General features: G+C 40.3%; 1 protein-coding gene across 4 annotated transcripts; it reads left to right on the forward strand.

Moving 5' to 3' along the window:
• Positions 1-496: 496 nt before the first annotated feature.
• CDC42EP3 (CDC42 effector protein 3) lies at positions 497-27,107 on the forward strand. 4 transcript variants are annotated; one of them, XM_058801351.1, is made up of 3 exons: positions 497-728; positions 24,985-25,115; positions 25,256-27,107. In XM_058801351.1, exon 3 carries the CDS (start codon positions 25,270-25,272, stop codon positions 26,029-26,031), a length of 762 nt encoding a protein of 253 aa, XP_058657334.1. In that variant the 5' UTR covers positions 497-728; positions 24,985-25,115; positions 25,256-25,269; the 3' UTR covers positions 26,032-27,107. The 4 variants fall into 4 exon arrangements, with proteins under 4 accessions (XP_058657334.1, XP_058657332.1, XP_058657331.1 ...); XM_058801349.1 differs by having other exon boundaries at positions 24,985-27,107; XM_058801348.1 differs by lacking the exon at positions 497-728 and adding an exon at positions 1,075-1,247 and having other exon boundaries at positions 24,985-27,107.
• Positions 27,108-27,398: the final 291 nt, after the last annotated feature.

The following is a 27,398-nucleotide window of genomic DNA, read 5'->3' on the forward strand; positions in this document are numbered from 1 at the left end:
TTACATACAATGCATCCACTGTTTACACTGATTTTAAAACACCATACGTAATGAAAATTATGCAAATATTTAGAAAAATATCTTAGCCTGGGTAAGGTATATACCACACTTAATATTTCAATAAGGGCACATGCAGTGCTTGTATGGCAGTGCCAAAAGTAACATTTTGAAAAATGACCCTTCGGTAAAACTGTCAGGCACAGAGTGTTGAGTCCAGGTACCCGCCAACAGAAACCCTGGGGAGGATGTTACTGAGATAGGCGGACCAATGCCGGGGTCTCTATCTGGATTAACCAGAGAACTTGTAAAATATTTAACATCAGCGCAGTATTTATTTGGCTTCCCAGTCAGTAATCTGCTGGACTGCCAACAGCTATTTCGAGCCCTTTCCCGTCTGGGCAAGGCAGTTTCACTTGTATAAAACAGACGGGCAGGTGCCCTTAAATCTGTCATTAAAGGGCTCTTGGCCGACGCTGAGAGGTCCGCGCCCCGCGCACACCTCCGCCCGCTGCCCCGCTCCGGCCCCGCCGCTGGGCGGGAGGAGCCGCCCCTGCGCCTCGCCGCTCTCGCAGTATGCGCGGGTTACCTGTAAATCACAGACCGCCGGGTCCTGAAAGCCCGAGCGCTCCTTAACAACGCGTAAATAATGGAGGACGGGCAGGATGAATGAGTGCGGCGGGCGGAGAGCGGGCTGAGCTTCACCCCTGACGGATCGGGGCGCCAAGGAGGTGAGGGGCAAGAGGGTTTGGGTGAGAAATCACTAGCTTTAAAGCGCACCTCGGAGCTGACCGTGCTCGGGGGACAGGGGGAAGAGAAGTTGCCCACCCGAGGGCTTCACCGGGACACTACCAGGGTGTAGGGGGGGGGGCTTCCGGACTGCCCGCAATGCCCCCACCCCCGCAAAACAGCTCCAAAAAAAAAAAAGATGGGTGGTGGGGGGAACCTTTTATTGTTACTGCGGTTGTTCTCGGCGTCCCCGCCCGCCTCCCCGCCGGCGCTCCGCGGTGCCAGGATTTCCCTGCAGCCCGCCCTCCCCGCCCGCAGCGCCGCCGGCAGCGCCGCCTCCCGCGGCAGCCGCTCGCCGCCCCCGGCACACGGGGCGCCGCCGCCCGCGCATTGACGGACGCTCGCAGGTGCCGCGCTCGGCCCGAGTCGCGGAGGGGCGGCCCCGCTGCCCTCCCGGTTCCGCAGCGGCGGGACGGAGATAGCTCGGGAGGGAGGAGCGGCGCGGGAGCAGCGGCAGCGCCGTAAGTCGGGGAGCGGGGCGGGAGGGCCGCTGCCGCCGCCGGGCTGCGCGACCGGGACGCGGCGCTGCCCCTCCTGACCTGCGGGGCGGCCGCGGGGGGCTGGGAGGGAGGCTACGCATTTCGGGGTAGCCAGAGAAAGTACCCATTAATGATCGTGTTTGGCTGCTCGGGAGGTTCATGCCCGAGCTATCGCTTAGAAGGACTCGGGGTGTTTCTACATCACTGAAATTCCGAGCTGAAATTCGCCCCTGTATCGGTTTAAATTTCCATCCCTGTGTATTTTGGCATACTTGATTTTGTGCCCTTGCCTTGGAGGCAGAAGGCATACCCAGCCTACACCCCCTGAAACTACAGGCTGCGCCCCTTTTTGTGCGGTGTGTCCCCTTGCGCCGCCGCGCCTTGCTGCGCGGGGCTGAGATAACCGTGCGCTGGAGTGCGCTGCTCCCTGCCCGGCCGGGGCTGGGGCTGCACCGAGGGCCAGCTCTGCGCTGGGGCAAGTCAGTACCCCGTGTGATGCTGGTTGTCGAGCTAAGAGTTCAAGTCGGGAAGTCAAATTTGAGAATTTGGGTTGGGCTGCAGATTAATAGAAAGGACTTGATTTATTTTCAGTTAAAATTTAAAAGAGACCAAAATAGAGGAAGCAATTAATTTAGGACTTGCGTCACTGTAGATTGTTGCTATGTTTTAAAAATAGGAAGAAGGCTTATTATGAAATGTTTAATGTAACAAATATGATCTTGATCTCTTACTTTCCTTTGAAAAATATCTGGGAGGGAGGCAAGGACTCATGCATAGACCATTAATTGCAGTTATATATAGGTTGTAAGGATGTAACATTGTTCAGGAAAACGCAGATGAAAAAAATCAGAAGGCTTAAGGCATTAAAATCTAAAGCTGAACAATTCTTTAGATACACAGTACCAGAAATCTTATAATCCATGTTCTATGCCTCAGATGTTTAGAGGAATGACAGAGATACCAAAAAAGGCATCATGATACTCAGCGCAATTCTAGAAGCAGAATTTTCTCGTTCCCTACAGAAAAGGAAAGCACATTTCTGGAAGCAAGAAATGACAGATGTGGCATCTTGGCAGCTGGCTAAACATAAAAGCATGTATCAGCAGGTGATTACTGTTGCAAGGATTTATTTTTAAAGTGTCTTGTACTGAAAGGTTTCAGCCTGTTTTAGCATTAGCAGTAAGATTTAGTTGCACTCTGTGGTGTGTTACAAATAGCCTTTCAGCAGAAACATTCAGAAAAGCAAGAGAAAGCTCCTATGTTCCAGGCACTCCTAGCTTTGAACATTTGTTTTGCATTACAGCATGCGAAGGAGAGGAACTGAGCAGGTTCTTTGGTCAGTATGATAGTACGGAAGGGAATGATTTTTCCTGGCCTCAGCATAAGCCAGCGGTATCTGGGAAGGAAACAATAGGGCCTATCTTCTCCTTAGATTAAAAGTAATCACAGTTACTGTTGTCTGAGCAGCACCTTGTACATCCACAGAGGTAAAAACCAGGCTGCAGAAACTGCCTCTGCCCCTCTTCTCTGATTGGTAAAGCCAGTCTGAATCACCAGGAGGTGGCCTGGGTGAATTGCAGAAAAGAAAGAGATGGATATCACCTAAGAGGCAGCCCTGAGCCACTCTTTCCCTGAGGCAGTGGCAGCGTGGGTCTGCACCATCCCTGTTTGCCCGCTGTGGCTAGATGTCACATTGACTTGAAAGAGGCATCTAAAACTGTTCCAAACCACTTGTATCAGCTTTGCTCTAACCAACAAAAGCCACGGTTCATGGCAGAACATGCTTTGCTCTCAGCTTTTCGTAATTAGGGAGCCTGCTTTGGTTTATAGTCTTCTGACCTAGATGGCTTCTTCTAGAAGAGATTCTGGTCCTCTGCCTAAGTTTTGACAAACAGTTAAGGGAAGAAAAGGGAACTTGCATTTTAAAAAATTTCTTTCTGCCATGCAGAATTTGTTGTCGGTTTCTCCTTTACTTCTTGCCAGTGAGACCACTCAGGGGCTTAGCAATGCTCTCTGACCAGTTCTTCTCTTCTTCCTCACCCTAGTTAACAGAATTGCTTTGGATCAGGTCATCTGATGCCTATTTGGCCTTTCATAATGATGTAAACCACCACAGGCTTTTACCCTCCTCCATGCAAATTTTACTTTTTGGAAACAAACAAAACCATCTTTTTTTGAGTTTTTTTTTCTTTTCCCCCTCTTATGATCACATCAGAGTAAATATATTTTCTCAAGATCTGAACCATCTCATGGAGAACTCTCCTTCCCCCAGTGATAAAAGTGAACTAATTGGGTGGTCTGTACCTAAAAGCCACGGTACCTCCATGGGTGCAGTGCTTATAGGCAAGGCAGTTGGCTGAAGGTGTTGTTTGTTTGTGTGATAGCAAGGTGAATTTCCCTAATAACCTGAAGTCTGAACTTAAGCAAGAATGTGGGAAGAATTGTGTTCAGCTTTTGGGTAAAGGACTGTTTTTCAATGGTTTCCTCTCGCTCAGCAGATGGGTTAATAGGCAGTGAAAGCGGCTCAAGGGTGCTAAGAGATGTGTCTGGGTGGAGCAGTGAGAACAGAGTTCTGGCTCTTCTGCCGAGTTCAGTACATCCTGTGTGAAGCAGGATGACAGAAAAAGGTGCAACAACTCATGAGCTCAAGTAAAGCTTATGCTGAAGAAGAGGCACACTTCTAGTGTTATTAAAATTTCTGGTTGACATTCATGCAGATAAGCATTGCTTACAATATTTTACAATGTTCTGTATTTACACTCATAATTGACATTCCTAATGTTATTAAGCAAGGATGTTGATCCAGCATGGTGACTGCTGGGAAGGTGAGTCTGATGGGAGCAGCTGGAACTGGCTGACAAGACCAACTTCCTCATAGTTCAGGGGTTAAATCATGACCCAGTAAAGCCTCAGGAAGCACACTGCCAAGATAAAATGGGATGATTAAAAGAGGACAGAGTTGGCCAGGGTGACAAGATGTATTTATACCTTTACTTAATTTCATTGATATTTGTGGAATAAATAGTCAAATATAGAAACAAATATTTGTCTTATGGTTTTACCACTAGTCAAGTCTGCAAGAGCACAGCTAGTCAATAATCTTTGTAAGCAACTGAGATTTTTTCTTTTGAGAGGCTAGTGAACTGCTGAATGTATTTTACTCCTTTTTGTGTTGTGCTTTTGTTTTTTAAAGAGGAGAGGTAAGCCATTTGCAGGCCATTTACAGGCTGAGGCTACAGCCAGGTAGCACTTTTAGTGCCTAAAACTCTGAAAATGTGAGAGTCGTTTTTGAATGCTCATACTAAATTGTATCGTCATGATCTTAGTAGGTTTCAATGCAAGACCATTTTACTGAAATGTATATATAGCACAAGTAATTTGAATTACAGTTATTCTTATCTTTGAAATTGTCGAGTCTTGCAATACTCTTAAAACTGATGACCTAGTATCTCATGAATGCCAGGGAGCCACATTAAGGTTTCAACCCCCACTATGTGTGGTAAAGCAACAACATACAACTTATCTATGTAAATGTTGTGTTCATGCTGTTTTTACTTGCACAGAATAATAGAGAAAAGCCCACCAAATCTGATACACTGCTTTGATTTCTATCATAAAGGTCAATGGGGAGCATGTTAGATAAGAAATTAAATGGGCTGATACTGTCCGTTTTTGTGCTGGGTCTCATTCTGAACGAGCTAAGTGAACTTTTCTATGATGACATGTAAACAGCAGCTGACCTGTAGAGATACAAGAGCTGATGACAAGCTGAGACTAGGTATGACTTGCTTAATCAGGTCTGCAAGCTTGTTTAGGTACATTTACATGGCAATTAATTTTTTCTAAGTCATCTGTAAGAACTTTCTAAAAATAAATACTACTTCATATCTTTGCTTGGAAGATCTAAAATGTAGGGCTTGGTGTATTTTTTTTTTCATCCCTTTGAAATACCAGGTGTTTCAAGTTCCTTTCTTACTATTTTGCTGTAGAAACTTTGTATGTATCTGAGGATTTGTGTTGTGCCTAAAACAAAGGAAACAGGTGTTGAGTCTTCATTCCAAATGTGGGGTTTTTTGCTTTATGAATATTAGCCACTAGCATAAAAATAGTAAATAAAAGCAAACTGTTAGTCTGAAATTTCCTTTTTTCCCCCCCTGCTAAGAAATCTATGCATTATATCATTCAAGTCAAGCAAACCCAAAACTCTAAAGCCTATTTTTCTGGTAAAAGCAAATATCCATAAGTTGGCAAAAGCCTGTAGAAAATGGTGATACATATATAAGTGCATTAAGGTCATGTTATTCTTCATAGTTCTTTTGCCTTACATAGTATGTGGGGTGAATTATGTGACACATAGGAAAAAAGGAAGATCTGTTTGAAATTCTGGGCTAAAGCTGAAGCCCCTGCTCTGTCATAGTTGTTTTGAGTGGTGCAGATGATGAAGGAATCCAATGATTCCACAAATAATACATTCTTGGGATTTTCTAACTTTGTGTTCTTTGAGTTTGTAACCTTAGTGCTCTACATATGATATTTCTAATTATGGGGTTCATAATTCTCAGTGATACTCTGCAAGGAAGATCAAAGGTGCTTTGCTACTACCACAGTCAGCATCTCTGAAGCCTTTCTGCAGAGAGCTGGTGAAACCAGCTCCCTACCCAGCAGAGCTCTCAGTCACCCTCTTCACCAGGAGAAATCCTAATCCCTGTAAGAGTATGAATAATAAATCTTAATGAAGAGGAGGCTAATGTTGTCTTAATTTTTTTGTAGTTGTTTTTGGATTATTTGGTAAACTATACTTTGGGAACTAAAGCATTGTTTCAGTTTGGTTAAAATATGTTTCCAGAGGATGGTTAGATTAGTGTTCTCATGTTCAGATTTCAAATGATAGCCTAATCAGCTGGAGTTTTATGAGGTCCATGTGATTTGAAGCATTAATGTGACTCATTGATTCTTTGAGAGTACATGTTTCTGTAACCACAAAGAATAAAAACAAAAGCATCCCTGAAACTGGAAGTTGCACATGCCACAGTGAGGATGCAGAGAAAAGAAGGTGTAGATTCTGCCTTTTGTAATGCCCTGTAAAGGCCAGTCATGCCATTTCTGCCCAGCACTGTGGTTCTTGCAAAGGCACTTTTCTTTGGCTTTTCCATTATTTGTCTCTATTCATCTGGAGGATGGTTTGTGGCTGTGTAGTTTCCCTTTGAAGGATACATTGCTCCTAGAAATAATGTTAGGGGTTAGCCCAATTTAAGGAAGGTTTGAACAGTAGAAGAACTACATTGTGAGTGAAAGAGGGACAAGGAAGGAGTAGTGCCATGAATTGTCCAGCAGGTCAGATGCAGCTCAGTGTTTCTGCTCTGGATACCATAGATTACTGCTCTTGATCAAGTCTAGGCTGTTCTTTGCTTGCTCATGACTCCTGTAGCAGACGACCTTGAAATAGTAACCATGGTTCATAGGAGGGTAAGATGTAATGCATCTGGGGATCTCTTCTGTTTGATTGTTTGCAAACCAGATGGGAATATAGAAGTGAAGAATGGAGTAGCATGTCCATGCATAGGCTGTATATATGGCATACAGGATTGTACTTTGCTTCAGTCCAAACAGTTGGAGTGGAAAGGTGAAATAGGAGGAAGGTGATGTTCACAGCAGCTACAATTCTGTTGGTATTCCTTGCCCCAAAAGACACAACAGGTCTTCTGTGAGATGTTATTGCTGTCGTTTTGTGTGTGTGTAATTCTTAATATACTACATACCCGGCTTGTGGTTAGGGGTGTGATGCTGCAGTAGTACAAATTTGTAATAATTCACTTTGGTCATGCTGCCTAGAAGGCAGGAGTGGCATCTAGTCAGTTTGATGAAAGACTTAAATGCAAAGGTTTGCTCATTACTGTTAGCCTTTCTGCTTAACTTGTTTATTAGTAACAGCAAAATAATCAGTGGCACACAGAAATCCTCAAGACTGAAGGGAAAAATCTGTTGTTGGGAACAAAGATATTGGACTGAGCCGACCAGTAATTTGCATGGCTGCTGCTCTATTTTGCATGTCCCTCCCCACTTGCTTGCTATGATTTTAGTGGAAAGAGAGGCTGTGTTTCTTCTGGTTTTCTCTTTGTGTACCTTCAGGCAGTATGAATACCCATCTCAGCCTCTGGAGTCTTTCAGATGAGATCCCCTGAGGTCAACAGCAAGGACAACAAAGTAATCCATTTGATAGCAGTGGACTGTACAGCTCTTAAAAATGCATGCTTCTGGTCCCAAAGAAAAAAAGTTACAATAACAAGAGTCCAAGAGGGTTATTAATCTGTAGGAGTTCCTAAAGGAATTTGTGAGGACAAAAATAAAACCAGCCTCTCCAAATGGAGAACAATCATACAATTTATGCTATGGATGGTTTTCACATTTTTGTCTGAGAATTAATTTCCCTGTTAGTTTCAGTAGTTATTTTGCCTTGAGAGTACAACCATGCCTCTACCTTGGCAGAGAAATAAAAATTGTAAATAAGGTATTTTGTGGCATGGTATAACATTTTGATTACTGGGAGATGCTCTGACAGCTGTATAGGTGGAAGTGATAGAATTGTTATCTAATGAAGCAACAACAGAGAAATTGGAGGCTTTTTGACATTGCCTTTGGTATAAACAGTATATCCATTCAAGTGTACATCTTTAAGTGTATCCAAATAATCTCTGAAAATACAAATATGCAATCTGCATATAACTGAAAAATCTGCAAGGAAAGAAGCAGCCTTCAATCACAAAAGAACAGTCTAAACATGCAATTACTTCTGTTGCTAAATTCCAACCAATTTTCCTGCATCAAGCCTGTGTAAATGTCTTTGTTCCTTGCATCTGTGAATAAACCTTAATTCCTTCCCCACAACCACTGTCCTCCATCTCCTGGTTCCACATCCCTGGTTTTTATGCAGAGGTTCCATCACTGATCTGAATTTGGGTTGATGGCTATTCCTGCCAGCTGAATTGTTTGTGGGGATGGAGCAATGTAAGCAATGAGGGCTAATATTTTCAATAGACTGGATTTCAGAAGGTTCTAGGTGTCAGACACCAAAGCTACTGAATCTTGTGAAAAATTACACACTTTAACACCTTGACATTGCCTGTCCTGCTAATTCAGAATGACAGGAAAATACACATTTAAAGTACAGAAGTGCCAGATCCTGTTAGCAATGTTGTGGATTTTCATGGTTTGTATCTGTAGGAGTAAAGGACCTTATGATACAGCTGGGGCGTAGAATTAGATAATTTTGTTTTATCTCATTAGAGAAACAGTTTAAAAACTTTGGTGAAAATTCTCCCACCTCCTAGTCCTCCCAATAAACACAGATGGCTGCAGAAGAGGATAGAAAATGTTGAATGGCAGTGTCAGATATTGATAAACAACTCTGAAAATAAGCCTTGAAATGGAAGCTTTCAAGACAGCTGAAGTGTAGGTGGACGTGTTAAAAAGGCATCAGCTGAGAAATTGTGTGTATTCCTTCTGTAATAAAAGTGGTATCTGCAGAAGTAGGAGCAGCTGTCTGTGTGTGTGTATACATTTAAGATCCATTGCTGAAATGGTACCAGATGATTTTTCAGGTGTTCTGATTCAGTGTGTTCTTTAAATCCATCTGCTGAGATAGCTGGTGGTAGTTATTGGGCTTTCCAAATGTCAAAGTTTGTCATTTTGGGATAAGTATCCTGAAAGTACAAATATGATCCCAAAGTCAAGTTTTGCAGCGGTAACTGTACAGAGGAGATGTGATTTGAGAAGAAGTTAAGAGTTGTATTTTCAAGTTCAAGAACTGTGTGATTTTTTTTTTTGTGTAAAAGTGAATGAAGCCACATAGACTATTTTTAATTGTGTGTTTTTCTTCAAAACTGGGTATCTGTAGTTGGACATGGATTCCACTTGATCATGGATCTTAGATACCCCTCTTGGACAGTTGTACTTCAAAATGACCAGGAAAAACTTAACATTTTAAAGAGGCCTAAGTTGCTGTGAAATGGGTGCCCTTCTGCTTGCACAGTGTCAAAGGAGGAACAGCTTTTAAAGCTTGCAACATCTCAAACTGTTGATGGCAATTTGTCAGGACAGAATTTATTTGGTTCTCCATGCAGGATTTGAAGTAATGTCCAAAACAGATCTACTACTTTTTATTTCTATTTTGTGCTGAAAGATGAGAACTTTACAAACAACAGTTTTGATGAGAGGCTATTCTGATAACTACCAGGAGATTTGTCCTTTCAACCTTCATAATCATCTTGATGGCCAAGGAAACAAAATCTGTGGACAGAAATGCTCTAAAAATTTAGTGTGGCATTACTGAGATAAAAATGCTTTTCCAAATACTTAATTCTTAAGAGAAATGCCATGAATTTAGGGAAGAATACTGTTCATATCTTGAATGATAAAAGACCAGACCACTGGGAACTTGCTTATGACAAGCTGTAGGCCTTTCCTGAATCATTATCCAGTTCTGTGTCAGTATGACTCCTGGCTCTGCCTGAATTGTTTGAATTAAAGAACAGTAATTTCTTAAAAAAACAAATAAAAAACTAACAATTATTCAAATAACAGAGAATCTACCATAAGCCTGAGTAAATTGTTCTTGCTGTTCCAAAAATGTATATTTCCCTTATAATTGCTTTGACTAGCTTCAGTCTAGCAAACTGAAGCTAAATAGTTGGACTTTATGATCTTAAAGATCTTTTCCAACCTTAATGTTTCTGTGCATCTATGAAATGTAAGTGATAATGTCAGTCTTGTGGCTCTCCTGGAACTTTCTTTTGTTTCATGAACCCTCTTAGAATTGTGGCTACAGGAACTGGACATTGTGATAGCCAAATACAGAAATACTGGATCTTTTCTTGCAGTGCCCTCGCATGGAGCAGGGAATTGCACTAGCCCCTTATGACTACAGTTCAAGAGGATGAGGTTCAGCCTGGTTAACTCTTCTGGCCTCTTATTTCTGTTTCTGAGCACAGTCCTCCTTCCTGAAACTGTGGCCTTTGTGATTTAGTCTTCCATTTTAAACTTGAGTGCATGACTAGGGCTGCTGTTAAAACTCAAGTGGCTTGCTGGGGTTCAGATACCGGCTTGAGGTGTTTTAACCTGACAGGTAACTGCACAGCACACAACTGCTTGCCCACTCCTTCTCCACCCAGTGGGAACTGGAGAGAATTAGGGGGAAAAAGGTGAAATTCATAGGTTGAGATAAAGACAATTTAATAGGACAGAAAAGGAATGGATAATCATAAAACAATTCAAATGTATAAAACAAGGGACGCACAGTGCAATTGCTCACCACCTGCTGACCAATGCCCAGCCAGTTCCTGAGCAGTGGCCCGTGGCCACCTTTCCCCTGGTTTGTATCCTGACCATGATACCATATGCTGTGGGACATCCCTTTGGACAGTGGGGGTCAGCGTCCTCTCAGCTTCTCCCCAGCCACTCACTGCTGGGGTGGAGTGAGAAGCTGGAAAGGCAGTGACTTTGTGTAAACACTGCTTAGCAACATCTGAACCATCACTGTGTTATCAACATTATTCTCACCCTAAATCTAAACACAGCACAACATTGTACCAGCTACCAGGATAAAAATTAACTCTATCCCAGTTGAAATCAGGACACAGTTGATCAAGGCCACTTTATCCCTCAATTTCATTTTCTACCTGTTGATTTTTCCCTTTGATTCTAAGTGTTCCAGTACAGATCATCTTAGGGTAGTTTTCAAACCGAAATGGATCAATTCAAGGCACAGAGTTTAAAGAGCACTGGTAATGCAGGCTTCAAGTCCTGCTGAACAGAAAGCCCACACAACTCCAAATACCCTTAGAAAAAAGCTACAATTTTTATTTGTATCATTAGTCTGACTTGGGAGTGGCAGTACCTTTTAGGGCCTGCAATTGGAGAGAAACTCCTATGAAATCAGGCATCTTAAGCTGCTGTGTAAGAACTCATAATTGATCTAAGATCCTGTGACAGCATAAAAAAGAATATTTGTGGTTTTTCAGTGAATGTACTGGGCTAAAAGAAGAGCTGTATATATTGCAAGTTGTCCTTCCACTGAGATGTACCAGTTTTGTATCTTGTAATCTATTTAGTAAAGCAAGAGTTTTGATTCTGATCTAGTGTGCAGCATAGCCTCCAATAATTACACTGATTCAATTACTGTTGAAGGAGAAAAGATGTAAACTAGCGACTCAAAAAGTTATCTTAGTTAACTGTTTTCAAAGCTATCAGCAAAGTGTTTGACTCAGGAGCACATGGCTGTTTCCGGGTACATAGGAAATTACAGGATTTCAGTGGAAAGCTCAAGAAGAATATTTTGGTGTCTGATAAAACAAGTGAAAAAAATTTCTGTATCTTCTGCATAAGAAAGGTAACTAGCAAGAGGTATTAAGGGAGTTTTATTATTTATTAGCCTTAATCAAGTTCTAAAACAGCACTGAATTTGTGTGTTGGATAATAAGTCACTGGGAACGTAATAGTCCAAATTCAGGTCAGGTTAAGAGTCTCTGGATTTTTCAGGTATTCATGATTTTTTGCTTTTAAAGTTGAGATTTTGCTTTAAGATTTAATGCTTTTTCAGCCTCTTGGCGCCCTGACTGAACTTGCCTGCCTTGTTTCAGACAATTTGAAACACTCTGGGAGGTGTGAACTCAATCACAGCCATTAATCTGGGAACCTGATGACTATAAAAAGTTAACTGCTTTTCTGCAAGCTGCTAATGTCTTGTACTTGGAGAGTTTTAGCTTACTGAGTAGGTGCAGATTTTTTTCTTTTCATTGTTGTTTGTGCCTTTTTCCTTTCCCATGCTAAATTGTCTCTTCCCATTTTTGTCCTGTCAAGTGAATGGGTTATGGTCTTTCCAGGAATAGAAGTTAAACAGCAGTATATCCGTGGCTGGATTTTTATTTAAGAAGATATATATTTAATTTTAATTATTGTAGGATGAACCCTATTTAGTGCTGTGTTCTGAGGGAACAAACAAAAGAACAACAAAATTCCATTTTATTCAAGGATGTGGTTTAACTTTGGAAGCCTATGACTACAGCAGTAGGGGTGTTGCTGAGCTACTTTTTACATTGGTCTAAGTAGCTGTTGGTGAACTATTTAATACTTTCCTCCAGTAACGATTTCCTTGGGCTCCAAGAAAGAAGCCCAGGTATGCTGCCCACTGCTTCTGCAGCCAGAAGGAGCATACCTCTGGTGAATCCAGGTTAGCAGGCATGTGCACAAGGAAAGAAAGAATGCCCCTTGGGTGATATCTTCCTTTTAGAAGTTACTGGACATGCCTTTTGATGGAACTATGTTTGAGTCTTTTGTTTATGGTTTTTCTCCTCCTTTCCAAGGGAGCTATATCCAGAGGCCCTACATTATCCAATAATTTCTTCTGGTCCAGTACTGAAGCAGCAACACTTGAAATGTTGATGCCCTACTTGAATGCAAGTTCCCTCTTAAACTTCTTGAGTATAGTGTCTCTGCTGTTGTGTAATTCAGGGAGTTATAGTTTGTTCCTTGCCTTTGTTTCCACAGATGCTATCTCTGTTAAAAGAACCATATGGACAAGAGAAGAGAGGCCTACACTGTTCCTTAAATTAATGCAATCCTAATGCATTGTTACACTATTACATGTTGTGGGGGTTTTTTGCTGGATATGGTTTGGATTTGAGCCCAGGACAAGGAAATTGACTTCAGTTTTTCTTCCTTTGCCTGCAGTAAGAAAATCAGGAATACCTGTCCACTTATTTAGGTGGCTTGGTTTCTGACCATCTTTACATTGCTTTTGTTTTTTGAGTTGGTATTGCAGTGTTTCTTTTATTGTTGTTGTGTTTTATTTTGCTTGATTTCCCTTCTCCCCCAGCAGAAGTTTTTGTCAGCACTGTAGCTATGTTGCCCTGGACTCTAAAGCATGTCATCTTTTCTTAAATTTTTAAGGATGGTAAACCACACTAAGCAATGTAGTGCTTCTCCCATGTCTTGAATTTTGACTCCCTGGAGCTTGAAAGAACCATTAGAAATTTGCTTTAAATAGCCTGCAGTAAAGGTGGCATTTCATCTTACCTACTTATTAGAGGATTAAGTAAATAAATATGCCCTTTACATGGGAAAGTAGGTCCCAGAATTATGTTCTTTTATTTTTCTGCCTACACACCACTGCTTTCCATACCAGTTGTATGTATTGGTACATTAGGGACTTGCAGCATGTGGTAACAGCTCGTTCTTGGTCAATACCGAGGTGCATCCATGCCCAAGGGGATTGCTACACCTCATTTCTGTGCTGCTAGAGTTGTGTGAACAAGATGAACAGAGCTTTAACAGTCCAGCAGCAAGTGTCACAATGCAATATAAAGCCCTGGTATATGTGTGAGTGCTCCATTTCAGAACCAGCTTCTCTCAACTCTGAAGTAATTACTGCAACCTGGATAAAGTATAGACTCAGTACACTTAGCTGGTATTGGTTTAGTCAGACCTAAACATAACTTTTGCCTTGTGCAACACTTTGCTTCTCCCACCTGTCATCTCTGTTTAATGTGAGGGGCAAAAGGGTAAGATTGCTAAATGGTGAGCTGAGGCATTGCTAAAAAGACAGTTGTTAAATTTGGGTTGAATTTGGCTGTCAGATACCTGGTAGAGATCTCTTCAGTATCCTGAGAGTGGAATGCCACTGCTGATCAGTCTTAAACCTATGGACAGTGATTTTGGCAATGGATTATGTATGTAATGGTCACCTTCAGAATCTCTCTCCCCTTTGATCTCCCTTGTTGGAAGTACCATAAGGAACACAGTAACTGGTGCTGAGGAGCATGTTTAGCACTTACTTGGCATTTGTAAAGGAGTGAGAGGGACCTGCAAATATAGGCTCCTAGATCTGCTTCTGAGGTAGGAGGAAGGAGTTGTCTGTTGACTTGATCCTAAAGGTCTTTTCCAGTCTGAATGATTCTATGATTCTATCTGGCCTGTGAGGGCTGCAGAGAGGTACAGCTGGGTGTTGGCATCTGTTACCTAATGTCTAGCCTAGTTTCTGTTGAAATATCTGATTAATTTTGGGGTTTTCATTAATGTGGGGTTTGGAACAAATTAAATGTGACCAGGGTCCCAACAAGGATCTGAAATCTGTTTTCTGCTGAAGAAGTCTATATACAAATGAAGAGCAATTTGCATCATTAAGTACATGCTTCACTCAGGATGCTCAACAGGGGAACACAGGGACAGAAATTGCCTCGTGCAGTGCTCTTCTTATAAGGTTGGAGACACTTAAGCCCAGTTCATGCTCTGTCCCATCTGTATGTTCTTTTGCAGCCTTTTTGGAGAGGTGGTAGTTGTTTTACGGCAGTCTGAGTTCGGTGTGATCCTCTCTCGAAAAGGTCCTTGCATCTTGTTTTTCTCTAGATACTACCTAGCATCTAGACATTCTCCTCCTTCTCCCCAGGCGTCCTCCCAAGGATTTACAGTATTTTAAAGGTGTGTGAGAGGGTTGGTTCGAGTAGGAGAACTCATAAAAGTTGTAACTTGTTTCTCGCAACAAAGACAAGTTGTTTTGATTGGTGTTACGCCACTGTGTTTGTCAGTGTCGATTTATGTCAGGCTTTAAATAGGATGCTCTGCAATGAGTTTGTTTTCTGGTAGTTTGTAATCCTTTCAGGCCAGCTAACATTAACGAGCGGCAGCATTACTGTGGCTGGCTTTCTTTTGATCATGCACAGCCCTAGTCAGGAAATGGGTGAGGAGCATGAGTCATGATTACATTACCCTAATGTGACTGCCCACTAGAAGTTTTCTTTTTGCCGCCAATATGCCTTCCCTTGACACTACTTCTGAAAACAAAATGTCCACTTTGGAGCACTTTGAAATATTGACCTTTGAACAGAGAGATTTATGTTCTCCTGCAGTCTCACGGCAGAGCTCTAAGCAGGAGCCCCTGCAGAGAGCTGAGAGAAAACGAATGTCTGCAAAACACTTTTCCAGAAATTTGCAAAGACAGGACTTAACTTGCAGTACACTGGGTCTGCTTGGATCCAGCCTGCTTCCCTGACCCATGTACTTATCCTCTCATGTTGCCTGCACAGGCAAGCTCCAAGTCCAGTCTGTACAAGGGCTGTCATCTCATTCACCGTTTGGCTTAAGCTTTGTCTTAGATCTGTACTTCTCTTTTGAAATATGGCTACAATAATGGGAAGATAGGTACTGAGTGCTGGCTGATGTAAACCCTGAGTGTTGAGAAGGTGACTTTAGTGGGATTTGATACAACAATATTTTGGACAGTTTAATTAAATGCGTGGGATTTAGAGTGTGAAAGAAATATCGGCTGCTAATCAGTAAACTAGCTTTAGCACCGAATTGCCACTGTGCACTCTGGATATTCAGACAGTACACCTCTGTACAAGTGCTGGGTATGTTCATTTCTTTCAAATTAGACTCATTTGCTCTGACTGGTTTTAAAAGCAGTATGTGAAATATGACTATTGGCACAAAGTGTGAATTCACCCTGATACTACTTGATATATTCCAGAAAACAGGAAGTCTGATCAGTTGAGTACAAAGCAACTCAAGGCAGAGAACCAAATGTCTTGAGAGAAAGTTGGGACGCCTTCACTGCTGTCCAGTGTGGTGCATCCCTGTGAGTTGGGGCATGTTGCAGGTGTCACTGACATGTTGCAGAGCAGCACCAGAATATGACATGTCTTCCAGTTGTCACTTATTCTTCCAGATTCTTACCTCTGCTCAAATGGTGCCTCCAAATAGTGGAGTTGTTTTGTCAGAAGCAGAGTATAAACTCACTGTGAAGATGTAATTTCTGGGTTTTCCTTTTTGTTTCATATAAGGGTGATAAACCTTAGCTGTACTAACAGTATACTTGAAACTTCACGTAGATAATAAAATTTTAGAAGCCCTATTTGCTGTGTGATTTCAGCCCCATTTTTAAAGAGGGCATGAGTTGGACCAAAAAAGTAATTCAGTGAGGATTTTTTTAAATCTATTGAAGCATTTCCTTTGTCCCATCTACCCCAAGGCCATCAACTTTGCTCTCATCCTGATGACCATTCAACTCTCTGAAGGAGGTAGAACTGCAACAGAGCACAAGATTCATCCTTCTTTTGTGTAATTAAAAAAAAAAGTCCTGTGCAACTTTAGATTTTTCCGTATCTATATATCTCTACCTCATTGTTAGTCTTTGCTTATAGAAGGGTCTGGCTTTCAAGTTTGTTTTAAAACTAGTTTATCAGCCACTTAAAGATGGTCAATACTTATTTAAACACTCTGAAAAATGAATAATAGAACTGGTGATTGTGATATGCCTATGTCACTTCTGTGTTTTAAGGAGATGATAAGGAGTATTTGACTTAGAGATGAAGCATATTTGAGAATTGGAGGTCAGGAGTTCAGGGTAGGGTTTTGTGGGTTTGGTGGTTGGGTTTTTTTTTTCTTGAAACCTTGGAGGATACTTACATCTTAGATTGCCTTTTGTCAGTAGCTAGCAATTATGGAAATTTTAAACTAAGGGTCTTTTCCAAAAATAGCATGAATATATTAAATAAAGTTAGAAAAACTTAATTTCAGTATGACTGCAGTCTTGGGAACCCTAAGGCCGAAACAAGTGGAGCTACAAAGCCATTTTTGCATCAGGAGTGCATAAAGTCTGGATGTAATTCCTTGGACGTTTTTCCTTGCAGGAGAGCTGGTTAAGGCTTGGTCAGCCCTTCTGCCACAACTCCTTGCTTTCCAAGAGTGGTGTCTCAAGAGATAGCTTACCTAATGAAAGGCCTTTTACAGCAGAGAGAAGCAGTCTCACACCAAGCCTAGTGATTTTAGACTTCCTTCCTAGTTAGTTGTGTGCTGAACTGGCCTGTAAGGGGTCAAGTGTGTGTTCACGGTAGGGGGGAAGGAGAGAATGCCTTTCTGACAGCAAGTTATATTGGGCTTGATCTCTCTTGAAGCACTGCCATCGGGCAGCTGCTGCTGTTGCTGAGCCTGTCCTGTAAAGTGAGTCAGTGGAGAGGACTGCGGCTGTGACCAGTTTGAAGTGTGACTGTGATCTGTCTGCCTGTGAAGGGTACAAGGAACTGCGGTGCAGAACCAGGAACCAGCAATGTGCAGTGAGGAATCCAAGGTGGGAACTTCTCAAACCGGCTTTGGGAGCAGAGTTGGGCTGAGGAACTACACCCTCTGTGTCAAAAGAGAAAGCCATCTATGCTAACCTGCTCAGAATCACCAAGGGTGTGGAGTGTGGATTCCTAATCCACTTAAACTGATCTGAGTGCTGGCTAACATCGCCGGGGACAGTTGAGATTTCAACCAGAGCAGTTTGCCAGCTTTTAGGTGGCACATCGGCTCGGCTTGTAGGGGGCATTTTTTTGTCCCATTTCATGTTTTTCCCTATGGCTGAAGAGAAGCGATGGACAAGTTTTTAAGCCTGTCCATCTGGTGCCTTATGGGTTTATGGTAGCCAGCTATTTGCTCATGTGGTGTGTGACTCTGTAGGAGGAGATGTGTGACTGTGCCTCAGCGTGCAGTCTGATGTAGCATAACCTCACCGTGGCTGGCTGTGTTATTAATGTGCTCTGCTGCACCTTGTGCTGACATGCACCTCTGCCTAAATCTGCATGGGCTTGTGCTCATCCAGGTTTTGGAAGCCAATGAACTATATGGTATTAAATCTGTATGTATGAATGTACCAGCCAACAAAGCTGAGGAGAAGGTAGTGAAAAGGGACCTGTTTCCATCCATGAAGCTGAACAACAGAACACAGTGAGCTCATTAAATCCTTGTCTCTGGAGAAGAGGAGAAAAGAAAGGAAGATTTTTATTGTTCTAGTAAAGATGCTAACTTTTCAAAGCTGAAAGTAAGCTGTGATTCAAACCTGTTGAAAAGTTAAAAAAAATACTTGATAAAAAAGAGTTATTAATTACTATTCTAACAAGTGGTTGTAAGCACAGTTGCAAAAATAGACTCTGTAAGGCATTTATTTTCTTATTTCATCACAACCAGATTTTACAAATATTAGTCCTCTACAGTGTTAACAAAGCATGTATTAAAAATATTTAGAATCTCAGAGTAAATGTCAAAATAAGTCAACATCAAAGAGGGGTGTATTTCTACTGATACAACGCAGAGATTTATTTATGTGGTATGCGTTGCATAGTATTTTTATGAGCATCTTGCAAATAAGTACAAAATTGTTGTAGTACAAATCTGCAGGTGATGGATATTGGTGAAGTATATTGGTGAGGGAGACAGAGAAAGCTCAACTGATTTGTTGATTTGCAGCTTGAGCACATTGAAATAAAATGTTTCTCTTTCTGAAGTATGGCATTGCTTTTTATCCCATAGAATGTAAATCCAGTTTATTTGCTGGAGAATGATAATTTGGAAAGCTTTTTAGCTTTTCTCCCCCCCAAGGAAAGGAGTAGAGTCTTACTGGACAAACAGTGTAACATGAGCACTGCCACTGGCTGTGCTGCCAAAATTTGTTGATTAAATTAATATATTTGTATATTGATGCTAAAAAAAAAAATGGAGATGCCCACTCTGAACCAATAAAAAGCAAGGATAACAAAATCTACTTTTTCCAGTATAATTTATTCTGCCTGGAGAACTTGTTTTTATTATACCAGCACAAGAATTCTTAAATGGTTTGTAATATAATTCTACCCTGTAAATACAGGAAAATTCCTGTTGTAAGAGGGTGAGAATAAGAGGAGAAATATGATCTTGTTTATAAACAAGGCAGTGATGATGGGAAGAAAGAAGTGATTTTTATCTTCATATATGCTGTTAGGGAGAATTATATTGAAATATTGTCATTAATTCTGATCTGCTTGGAAAACAATGTTGAAAAATTGGAGTTGGTTCAAAAGAGAGAGGGAGGGACACCAGAAGGCTTAAAGTTATCCCCCCACTATCACCACATGAGGAATTCCCCCTGTTCACTTTGTTCAAAAAGGATGACTGAGAAACAACCTGGTTAGTGTTCAAGTACCTTAACAAGGATGAAGGTTTCTGGTTGTTAAAGGACATTTGTAATCTCAGACTGATAAAGAACAAAATAATAACTAGAGACTGAGGCCAGTTGCTCAAATTAGACCTTTTTTTTTTCCTTCCCTCCAAACGAGCTTTGCTCTCCTTTGTTTCTTTTTACTACAAGCTAAATACTTAAATAGATGTAATACTTCATTCATTTCCATATAATATATGAGTACTTTAAATGTTTAAAATTAGTTGAAAGTGTTCCCTGGTTTAGTTAACATGATTTTCACAAGGTTGATCTGTTTGAAAGAGTGCTGAGCAGGGTGGCAAGAGTTAAATAAGTCAATAATTAAAAATCAAGTACTTGTTTTTCCTTTGTTTGTAAATCTAGGTTTTAGGGAGGGGGGGGAAAGAGGAAGCTGCTGGAGAAATGGAAGATATCTGGAGAGAAAGGCACTGTATGCAGCCTGTCCCTGTCTGTGCTTACACTTAGTGGCAGTTAACCCTTCTTCGAGTGGACAACGCACAGCTAGTGTACTATTTGTCTTTGATTTATGTGGAAAAGATTGTTTTATGACAAGGGAAGTCAAATTATATGCTTATGTGATTTTTTTTGCTTTAAAAAAATTTTTTTTTTATTTATCCACAGCTAGAATAGATAAAATAACTTATTCTATTAATCAGGACCCAGATTGGAACAGGGAACAATTTAGGGGCATATTCTCTGTTAACTGATCTCTGTGAAGTAAATTAATGGATGTAGTCTGCATGTATGGGGAATTTTAAGAGAAGGGTGGACAAATACCTTCACAGCTAGCGCATGGCATCTCTGTCTTTTTAGGGCAATGTAGAAATTAATTAACTGCAACATAGAGTCAGGTCTTCTCTTGACCTGTGCTTCTGTAGCTGTGGAAATTATTTGGGATTTTTTTTCCTTCATTTTCTAAGTAGTGTATTTGATGGCACAATGAAATAGGTAAGACTTGATCCAGGAGAGTCAGTTGAGTGCAGTTGAGAAAATTATTTGAACTGAAGTGTGTTTAGCCTGATTGTTTTTATAAGTAATTAAATCTGTAGCTTTAATCAGGAAGGTGCCAATTCTTTGATGAAAGGAGAAGAAAAGGAGCCAAGGACTTTCTAACCTGATCAAGGGAAGTTGACTTTAATACAGATGAATTCAAAGGCTCTGCCTCTTATAAACAATGTAAATTTAGATAAACAATCTGGAGGGAGAAGTGTTAGCACCTGATGTGGTTTAAGCTACTTAGAAGGTAGTGCTTTATAAGTGGAGAGCTGGTGGTCTGGTCTGGAAGTGGACAGACTTGTGGCCTCTTGTCTTCAGAGCCTGATGGGTGATAAGGATACCTGAGTCCCCAGAAGCATAAGAGGTAAGCTCTGTGGTGCATCATCTGATGCTTTTCTTGTACCTGAGGACTTGGTTATCTGGGAGTGTATTTCACTAGCATTCAGGAACTGTGACTGCATGGCCCTCTTATAAAACCAGTAAAAATGTGTTTTACACTTGATGCTGTTTTAGACGTAGTGAAAGTAATTGACCAGGATGTTCTTAAGTTTGTTTGTACTGCTGAAAGCTGTGATAGCTAAAACCTAAAACGAAGCCCTAAAGTCTAATTCTTCTATGCTTGCAGATACTTCATCATGTAGAAAAGTTGCAGCTGCTTGTTGCATAGTTTTGTCTGTCTTTTGCTATTTTGTTGTGCTTTCATTTGCCTATTTAGATGATATATAGACTCAGTTTTCTCTTATTGACTTGCTCCACAAGGTAATTAATTTATATTTTAAATTATGCTTTGGAAAGGCCTTTCTCTGAGTTTCACATGCTTCTAGTCAGTGATGTGTAAGGCAGAGCCTTTGCAAGGGGTTGCCCTGGAGAAAGCCCAGAGACTTCCCAGCACACACAGTCACTTCTGGCTCTGCTCTGTGGAAATGTGATTTTCTTTCTCTAATTTCTTTGCTAAAGGATCTGGGTTTCCTGGGATGTGTGTACAAATAAAAGTTTGCACTTTGACCCTTATTTGTCTCTGGCTTTGCAGGCTTAGCTGTTGAGATATTTGCTGATAGTCTGTCTTTTTAAAATGGACCGTGGAATAAGCTAAGACATCCATGGAAAACTTTGAGCTGTGTGGAAGGTGATGATTGCTGAGTGGACAGAAGGCAGATTGAGAAGCACCTCTAAAAATATTGGTCTTTGTTACCAAGCAAAATACTTATATGAGAGTGTGAAGTGATAGGAATGAAAATGAGCAAGTGCTACAGCCATACTAAAACTTTAATTTTCACTGGGCTGAAATTCCTCTGGTTTGGCTCATGCTTGGATCTTGTTAGGGGAGGGGATATCTTTTCAACTGGAATGAAAACCCTTTCATGTTGTTTTTCTCTTAAATTAAGGTCTTCCACTGTAGGCTGGCAGTCCAGGATTGCAGACTTCTGGTTTTCTGGTAATTTCTCACTCAGCTTTCCAATTTAGCTATACAATCACTTGGTTACTGAGCTGAAATTAGTCAAAACAAGAGACTTTTTTAGCAGTAAGATCTGCAAAAGGTCTCATTTTAAGACAAGGAGAAATTTATTGTGTAGCCTGATATCAAGACTGGGTTGTGTTGTGTCCCTTCTCTTAGCCCATGTGCCCTTGAGATTCCATTAAATCTTGTTGAGTGCAGGTGTTAAGATTCTTGTGAAAATCTTGTGGACTAATTTTTGTCTTCTAGGATTTGAGCTGGAAGCTTAATCTTGTTTGGTTTTTCTTCATTTGCCAAAGTTTGATTTATAGATTTTTTTTCTTACTAAAAGAACTGCTATATATATATATGTGTGTGTGTGTAGATATCCTATATGTTAATTATTTATATGGATTCTTCCTTATTTAATTGCAAATTAAATATGAATAAAAATAGTATTGTAGATTTAGTGAATATATCCAGATTTATTTGTTTGAAGTATCTAAAAATCTGCACTCCTTTAGGCAGTAGTTGACAAAGAGGATAGGTATGCAGAAACAAAATACAGTTGTTCTGAAGCTGTGTTATGTTGTACATGGAAGGCCTGTCCATTGAGAAGGGAGCCCTTTTATTTAAAACGTGTAGTTTGCAGATTTCCAGTACTGTGGGTACTGAAATCTGCAGTAAGAATGGCCTTTGGTTTCAGCAGAGAAAATGGTGCTTGCACTAGGCATGTAATTGTGAAATTTCTTCTCTTCAAATGTAAAGTCTCTTGCACTGGCCAAATGGAAGGCAAGGTCTTCACAATTAAAGGGAGTGCTGTATAGAAGGTTTAGAATTCTTGATAGTGGAGTCTCTTGCAGTATCATGTCAGGTAGTGTGGTTTTACACTGCCCCTTACTGGGGCTGTCTCGTAGTGCAAGAACTAAAGGAGATTTGGATCTCCAAAGTTTGTGCTGCTTTCAGAGTTTTTGTATTTTTTCCCCCTGAGCTATGAGCTAAATAAAATGTAGTGCTTTTCTTGTATGTTAAAATGGCCTATTTATACATAGGAGTTATTTTACATTTTCTTTTAAATATTTCCTGATGTTCAGATGTTTCATTGTGTCCTTCAAGTTTTTTTTAAACCTCCCTGTGGAATTTGGTTGGATAATGGTTTTTGATACAGATCCTAAGTGGTGGGAGCCTTGAAAGCTTTGAATGAACTACCATTTATCTTTCATTTTTAAACTAGTGACCAACAGGCATGACTTTGAACCACATTGTCATTACATTCTCATTAATTCAAATTAAAAGACCTTAAAGAATGAGAAATTAAAATCAGAGGGAATTTGGCATGTTATTTCTAGGAAGTGAGATAGAGCTGAGTCTCCTAGATAACTGTAAAACAACCTCAGCATTCTCTTTGTTTGATAATAGTCCTCTCTGTAGAGTTGAGGACATTTTGTTTCATTAAATGGGTTGCTTGGGCAGAGTGATAAATGGGGGGAAACAATGCAGTGAGTTTTAGAACTTAAAACTGCAGGGTTGATTTGACTGATCAGTTCTGTTCCCATTGCAGGTGGCACATGCAGAGATCTTATTCAGGAATTACTTTTGTATCTTGCAGTACTGCCATGGAGTAATGTGAATCTCCTAGTATATTGTAGATCCTGATGAATTACCATTTTGTTGTGTAGGACGAAGCTTTGAAGTGCTTTTAATTGATTGATGCAATCAATTGTATTTTCAAAATTGATCTTAAAAGTATAAAATGCTCTCATAAATTGAAGGCCAGGCAATCATATTTATAAGAGTTTCCTGTTTCATCTTCCCCAACATCAAATTATTGAACTTCTTTTGTATTTCAGCTTTAACATGTTTACATCTGATATATTTTGTGGGGGAGGGCTCTTCAGCATTATCAAAGTGCAGTAGATACCTGGTGGGAATCAAAAAATCCAAAGCACTGACCTGGCTAGACTCCCAGCTTCCCTTGTGATGCACAGTTAAGTGCCCAACTGTAGGAACTAATTACTGTGGTTAAAGGATTTGTTAAAATGCATAAATGCTTCTTGACAAGCTGGGTGTGTAGCCATACAGTGCTAAATTTTAAACCTGGTGATTTGTACTGGGCTTAATTTGGTGAAGGAAAAACCCTGCCAGGGCATAAGTAAAAGGCAGCAAAAGCAGCCCTTGTTACAGCCAGCTCCCTCCTCCTATGATATGGAACAGTCTTGCTGTGTGAAAGCTGTAATCTCCTTTGCACAGTGGGGGTGGTGATGGACATAGGGTGACGGATTTGCAGCTGAGTATTCTAATGAGAGAGGGGGATCTGTGGTGCATACATTTAATAGAAAAATGTATAAAAATGTCCAGGAGAAAAAATGTGTTAATTCTGAGAGTGTCCAAGAGTTAGAAACTGACACTATAAGGAAGAAATATGCTATTAAAGTACTAAAAAAGAGTGGTTTTCAATAGCTTTTTGACTTAATAGCCTGTTAGCCCTTGTTAGCTCTATCAGACCTTTCAAAGACCACATTCTAGTAGGACAACATGGTTTGCAGAGACTGTTAAAACTGGTTGCACAGAGCAACTCTAAATCACTGTGGCCTCGTGATCTGCATAATTCATGAGCTAGTCTATAACTAGTTGCTATGAAGAATTCATGTAGCCTAAAGAATATAGTCACAAGAATCAGTCTCCTCTAAAGCACGTGAGTTTGGAGGTTCCTAACAAATTGTAAAGACCTGGATGTGCTCTTCTTTCTAGTTCCTAAAGCTATCTGTTTAAATGGGCACAATTACTGGAGACGTTACAGTTTGTGAGTGTTCCAGCACTAATTGGAAGTATCTGAATGCTATCTGATTACCCAGTTATCTCAATCAAGGGAGTCTACTCCATATCTAAAACAGTTTTCTGAATGGCTGTCAGCTTTCCTTGATCTACCAAAAACTTCATGTCGTTGAATGTTATAAATGTGTTTCTTCATGTGTTCTTAAAGGTCCGCATTTTGAATGCCACAATAAGGAGAGGAAAGATTGAGATAGTGATATTTATCAAATGAATTGTGCTCAGCAACTGTGTCTAAAAAGTCTGACTTCAAAAAAAGCGATGGAGTCAGAGAAAGGTTAGGTGGCCCTTGTTATTCTGAAATCTTTTATCCTGCCTAATGAAGGGAAGCAACATCATAAAGCAAATCTGTAAGCTGGAACTGTCAGTACCATTACTAATTTTGGAGTTTGGTAAAAACAAGACTGAATGAACCATGAAAAATTAATGATAACCTTATTTTGTATCCCATGCAGGTTTTCTCAAGTTGAGGAAGTAGCAGGGCATTTGGTTGGTACCTGACCTGAAAACCTGTGCTCTACCTTGCGAAGAGCTGACGTGGGAGACATTTACCTTCACATACTCCACAGTTCTCTGCATCAGAAGAGTAAGAGTTTGTGTGCAAGGGTGGTTCAAGATGATGATGTAACATTGCTAACACTGAAGGTCTCCTGAGAAGAGCTGGCTTTGTAAGAGGCTTCTCCTTCCCTTTTCTTTTTTTTTTTTTTTTTTAACTACTTCTCTCAGAAACTACAAGCAAGATGCCAGCCAAGACACCCATCTACTTGAAAGCTGCTAACAATAAGAAAGGGAAGAAATTCAAACTAAGGGATATCTTATCTCCTGATATGATCAGTCCTCCACTTGGAGATTTTCGTCATACCATACACATTGGAAAAGAGGGACAGCATGATGTTTTCGGAGACATCTCATTTTTGCAGGGCAACTATGAGCTGTTGCCTGGAAATGAAGGTGAAACCAGACTTAGCCAGTCTGGTATCCACAATGAATTCTTAAGGGCAAACAGCACTTCTGAATCCATGTTTACAGAAACTCCATCACCAGTGCTCAAAAATGCTATTTCCCTTCCTGCCATTGGGGGTTCTCAAGCCCTTACATTGCCGTTATTGTCACCAGTGACATTTAATTCAAAGCAAGAATCCATCAGGTCATCCAGAAATCCTAGGCTTAGCTGTGAGCCAGTAATAGAAGAAAAGCTGCAGGAGAAAGGTAAAGAGATGGAGGATGAAGAAACGTACAAAGATGACATATGGGGGCAAAATGGTTCTTCTTCACATTTTACCAACGGTAGCGACAGTCACTCATCCAGCTTTTCTGAACGATGCACGGATTGGCAAACAGCGGATTTACTGCATGACAGTCGGCTTTCATGTGAACTAACCAAGACAAAGTCTGAAGAATCCCTTTCAGATCTTGCAGGCTCCCTTCTCTCATTACAACTTGACTTGGGGCCCTCACTTTTGGATGAGGTCCTCAATGTAATGGACAAAAATAAATCTTAGAACTGGTACTCCCTTGCTTCTTTATAAGTGATTCACTTAAAAAAAAAAAAAAAAAAAAAAGACCACCGTTCAAAAGCAGATGCTTAAAAATCAGCTGTATTTGCAGTTGTATGATGAGTTTTCTAAAAATATTCTTAAAATACTATTTTTTTACCTATTGTTTTTCATGATTTTTATTACACTAAATTCTCATATCAGGAAGGTAAATTTTAATAATCAGTTTCAGCAAATACAAAATGTTTTTAAGTACCAGTATTAATGATCAGAAACTTAAAAAACAGTGTTTGAGGATGATACTGATTGTGACATTTGCTTAGTTCACTTCTACAGGCTTCTGAATATGTGAGAATCTCTTAATGTCAGAAAGGAGACTGATACTAATTATTCACTTTTATAAGTTATTACAATATCACTTTACGTGTAGGCCTCTTTCTAGAACCTTGTGTTTGAGGGTTTTATAGTGTTTCTCTTCATTTTCCATAGTACCATTTCTGTTATAAATTCACCATAACTACTTTCTTGGTCTTATACTGCAGCTCTGAATTCAGTTGTGAACAGTTTGAAGGCTTTTTTGGCTTGAATAACCTGGTCCAGAGTCTCAGTTGCTTTAAATGAGTATGCACAAATTTACACAAGTTGAGGATTGGGCCTGACATTGTATATGAAATGTTATGTTGTAAACAGGTGACACATGCAAGATATTATGGTTAAATTATTTTAAAAGTTGAAATATATTTTCTGTGTGCATATTGGCTTTTTACTGCAGAGCCTACACATACAGTATCTCATCAAAATACTTGCTTGGCATTATTGGTGCTCTTCTGAAAATTGTATATTTGTGTGTTTGAAGAGAAATATGTATTAATAGTCCTTGCTTTTTTCTTCATTTATTTCCACAACATGCTTAAACTTGCAACTGGTTATTTTACTTTTTGAAGAAGGCACTGGTTATTCACAATGCTAGTAATGTGTGCAGCAGCAGCCAATGTTTGCAAAATGTGGATCCTTCAATACAGTACCTACATGGATTGCATAAATACCTTGTGCAATACAATAAAAACCCCTTTAAATTGCTATGTCTTTGTGATTCACTACACAGCCTCACCAAAACATAAAGTTTTGTTTTCTGCTGTAAAGAAACAGACTAGTTGCAGAAATATGAGACCAATGTGCAAATCAAATCTAACTTAATTCAGTTGATTTCTCCAGTTTAGTTCCTGAGGTTTTAAGGGCAAACTCCAAGCAGATAGGACCCTCTGGAATATACATACTGATTTAAAGTAATGGTAGATAAGAGAGTAGTACTTTGGAACCAGTGAATATAGTGGCAGAGTTCCAGTAGCTTTCACTGAAGTCTTTAGGTAAAA

The sequence above is a fragment of the Ammospiza caudacuta genome, chromosome 3 (assembly GCF_027887145.1).
Source record: "Ammospiza caudacuta isolate bAmmCau1 chromosome 3, bAmmCau1.pri, whole genome shotgun sequence".
NCBI lineage: Eukaryota > Metazoa > Chordata > Aves > Passeriformes > Passerellidae > Ammospiza > Ammospiza caudacuta.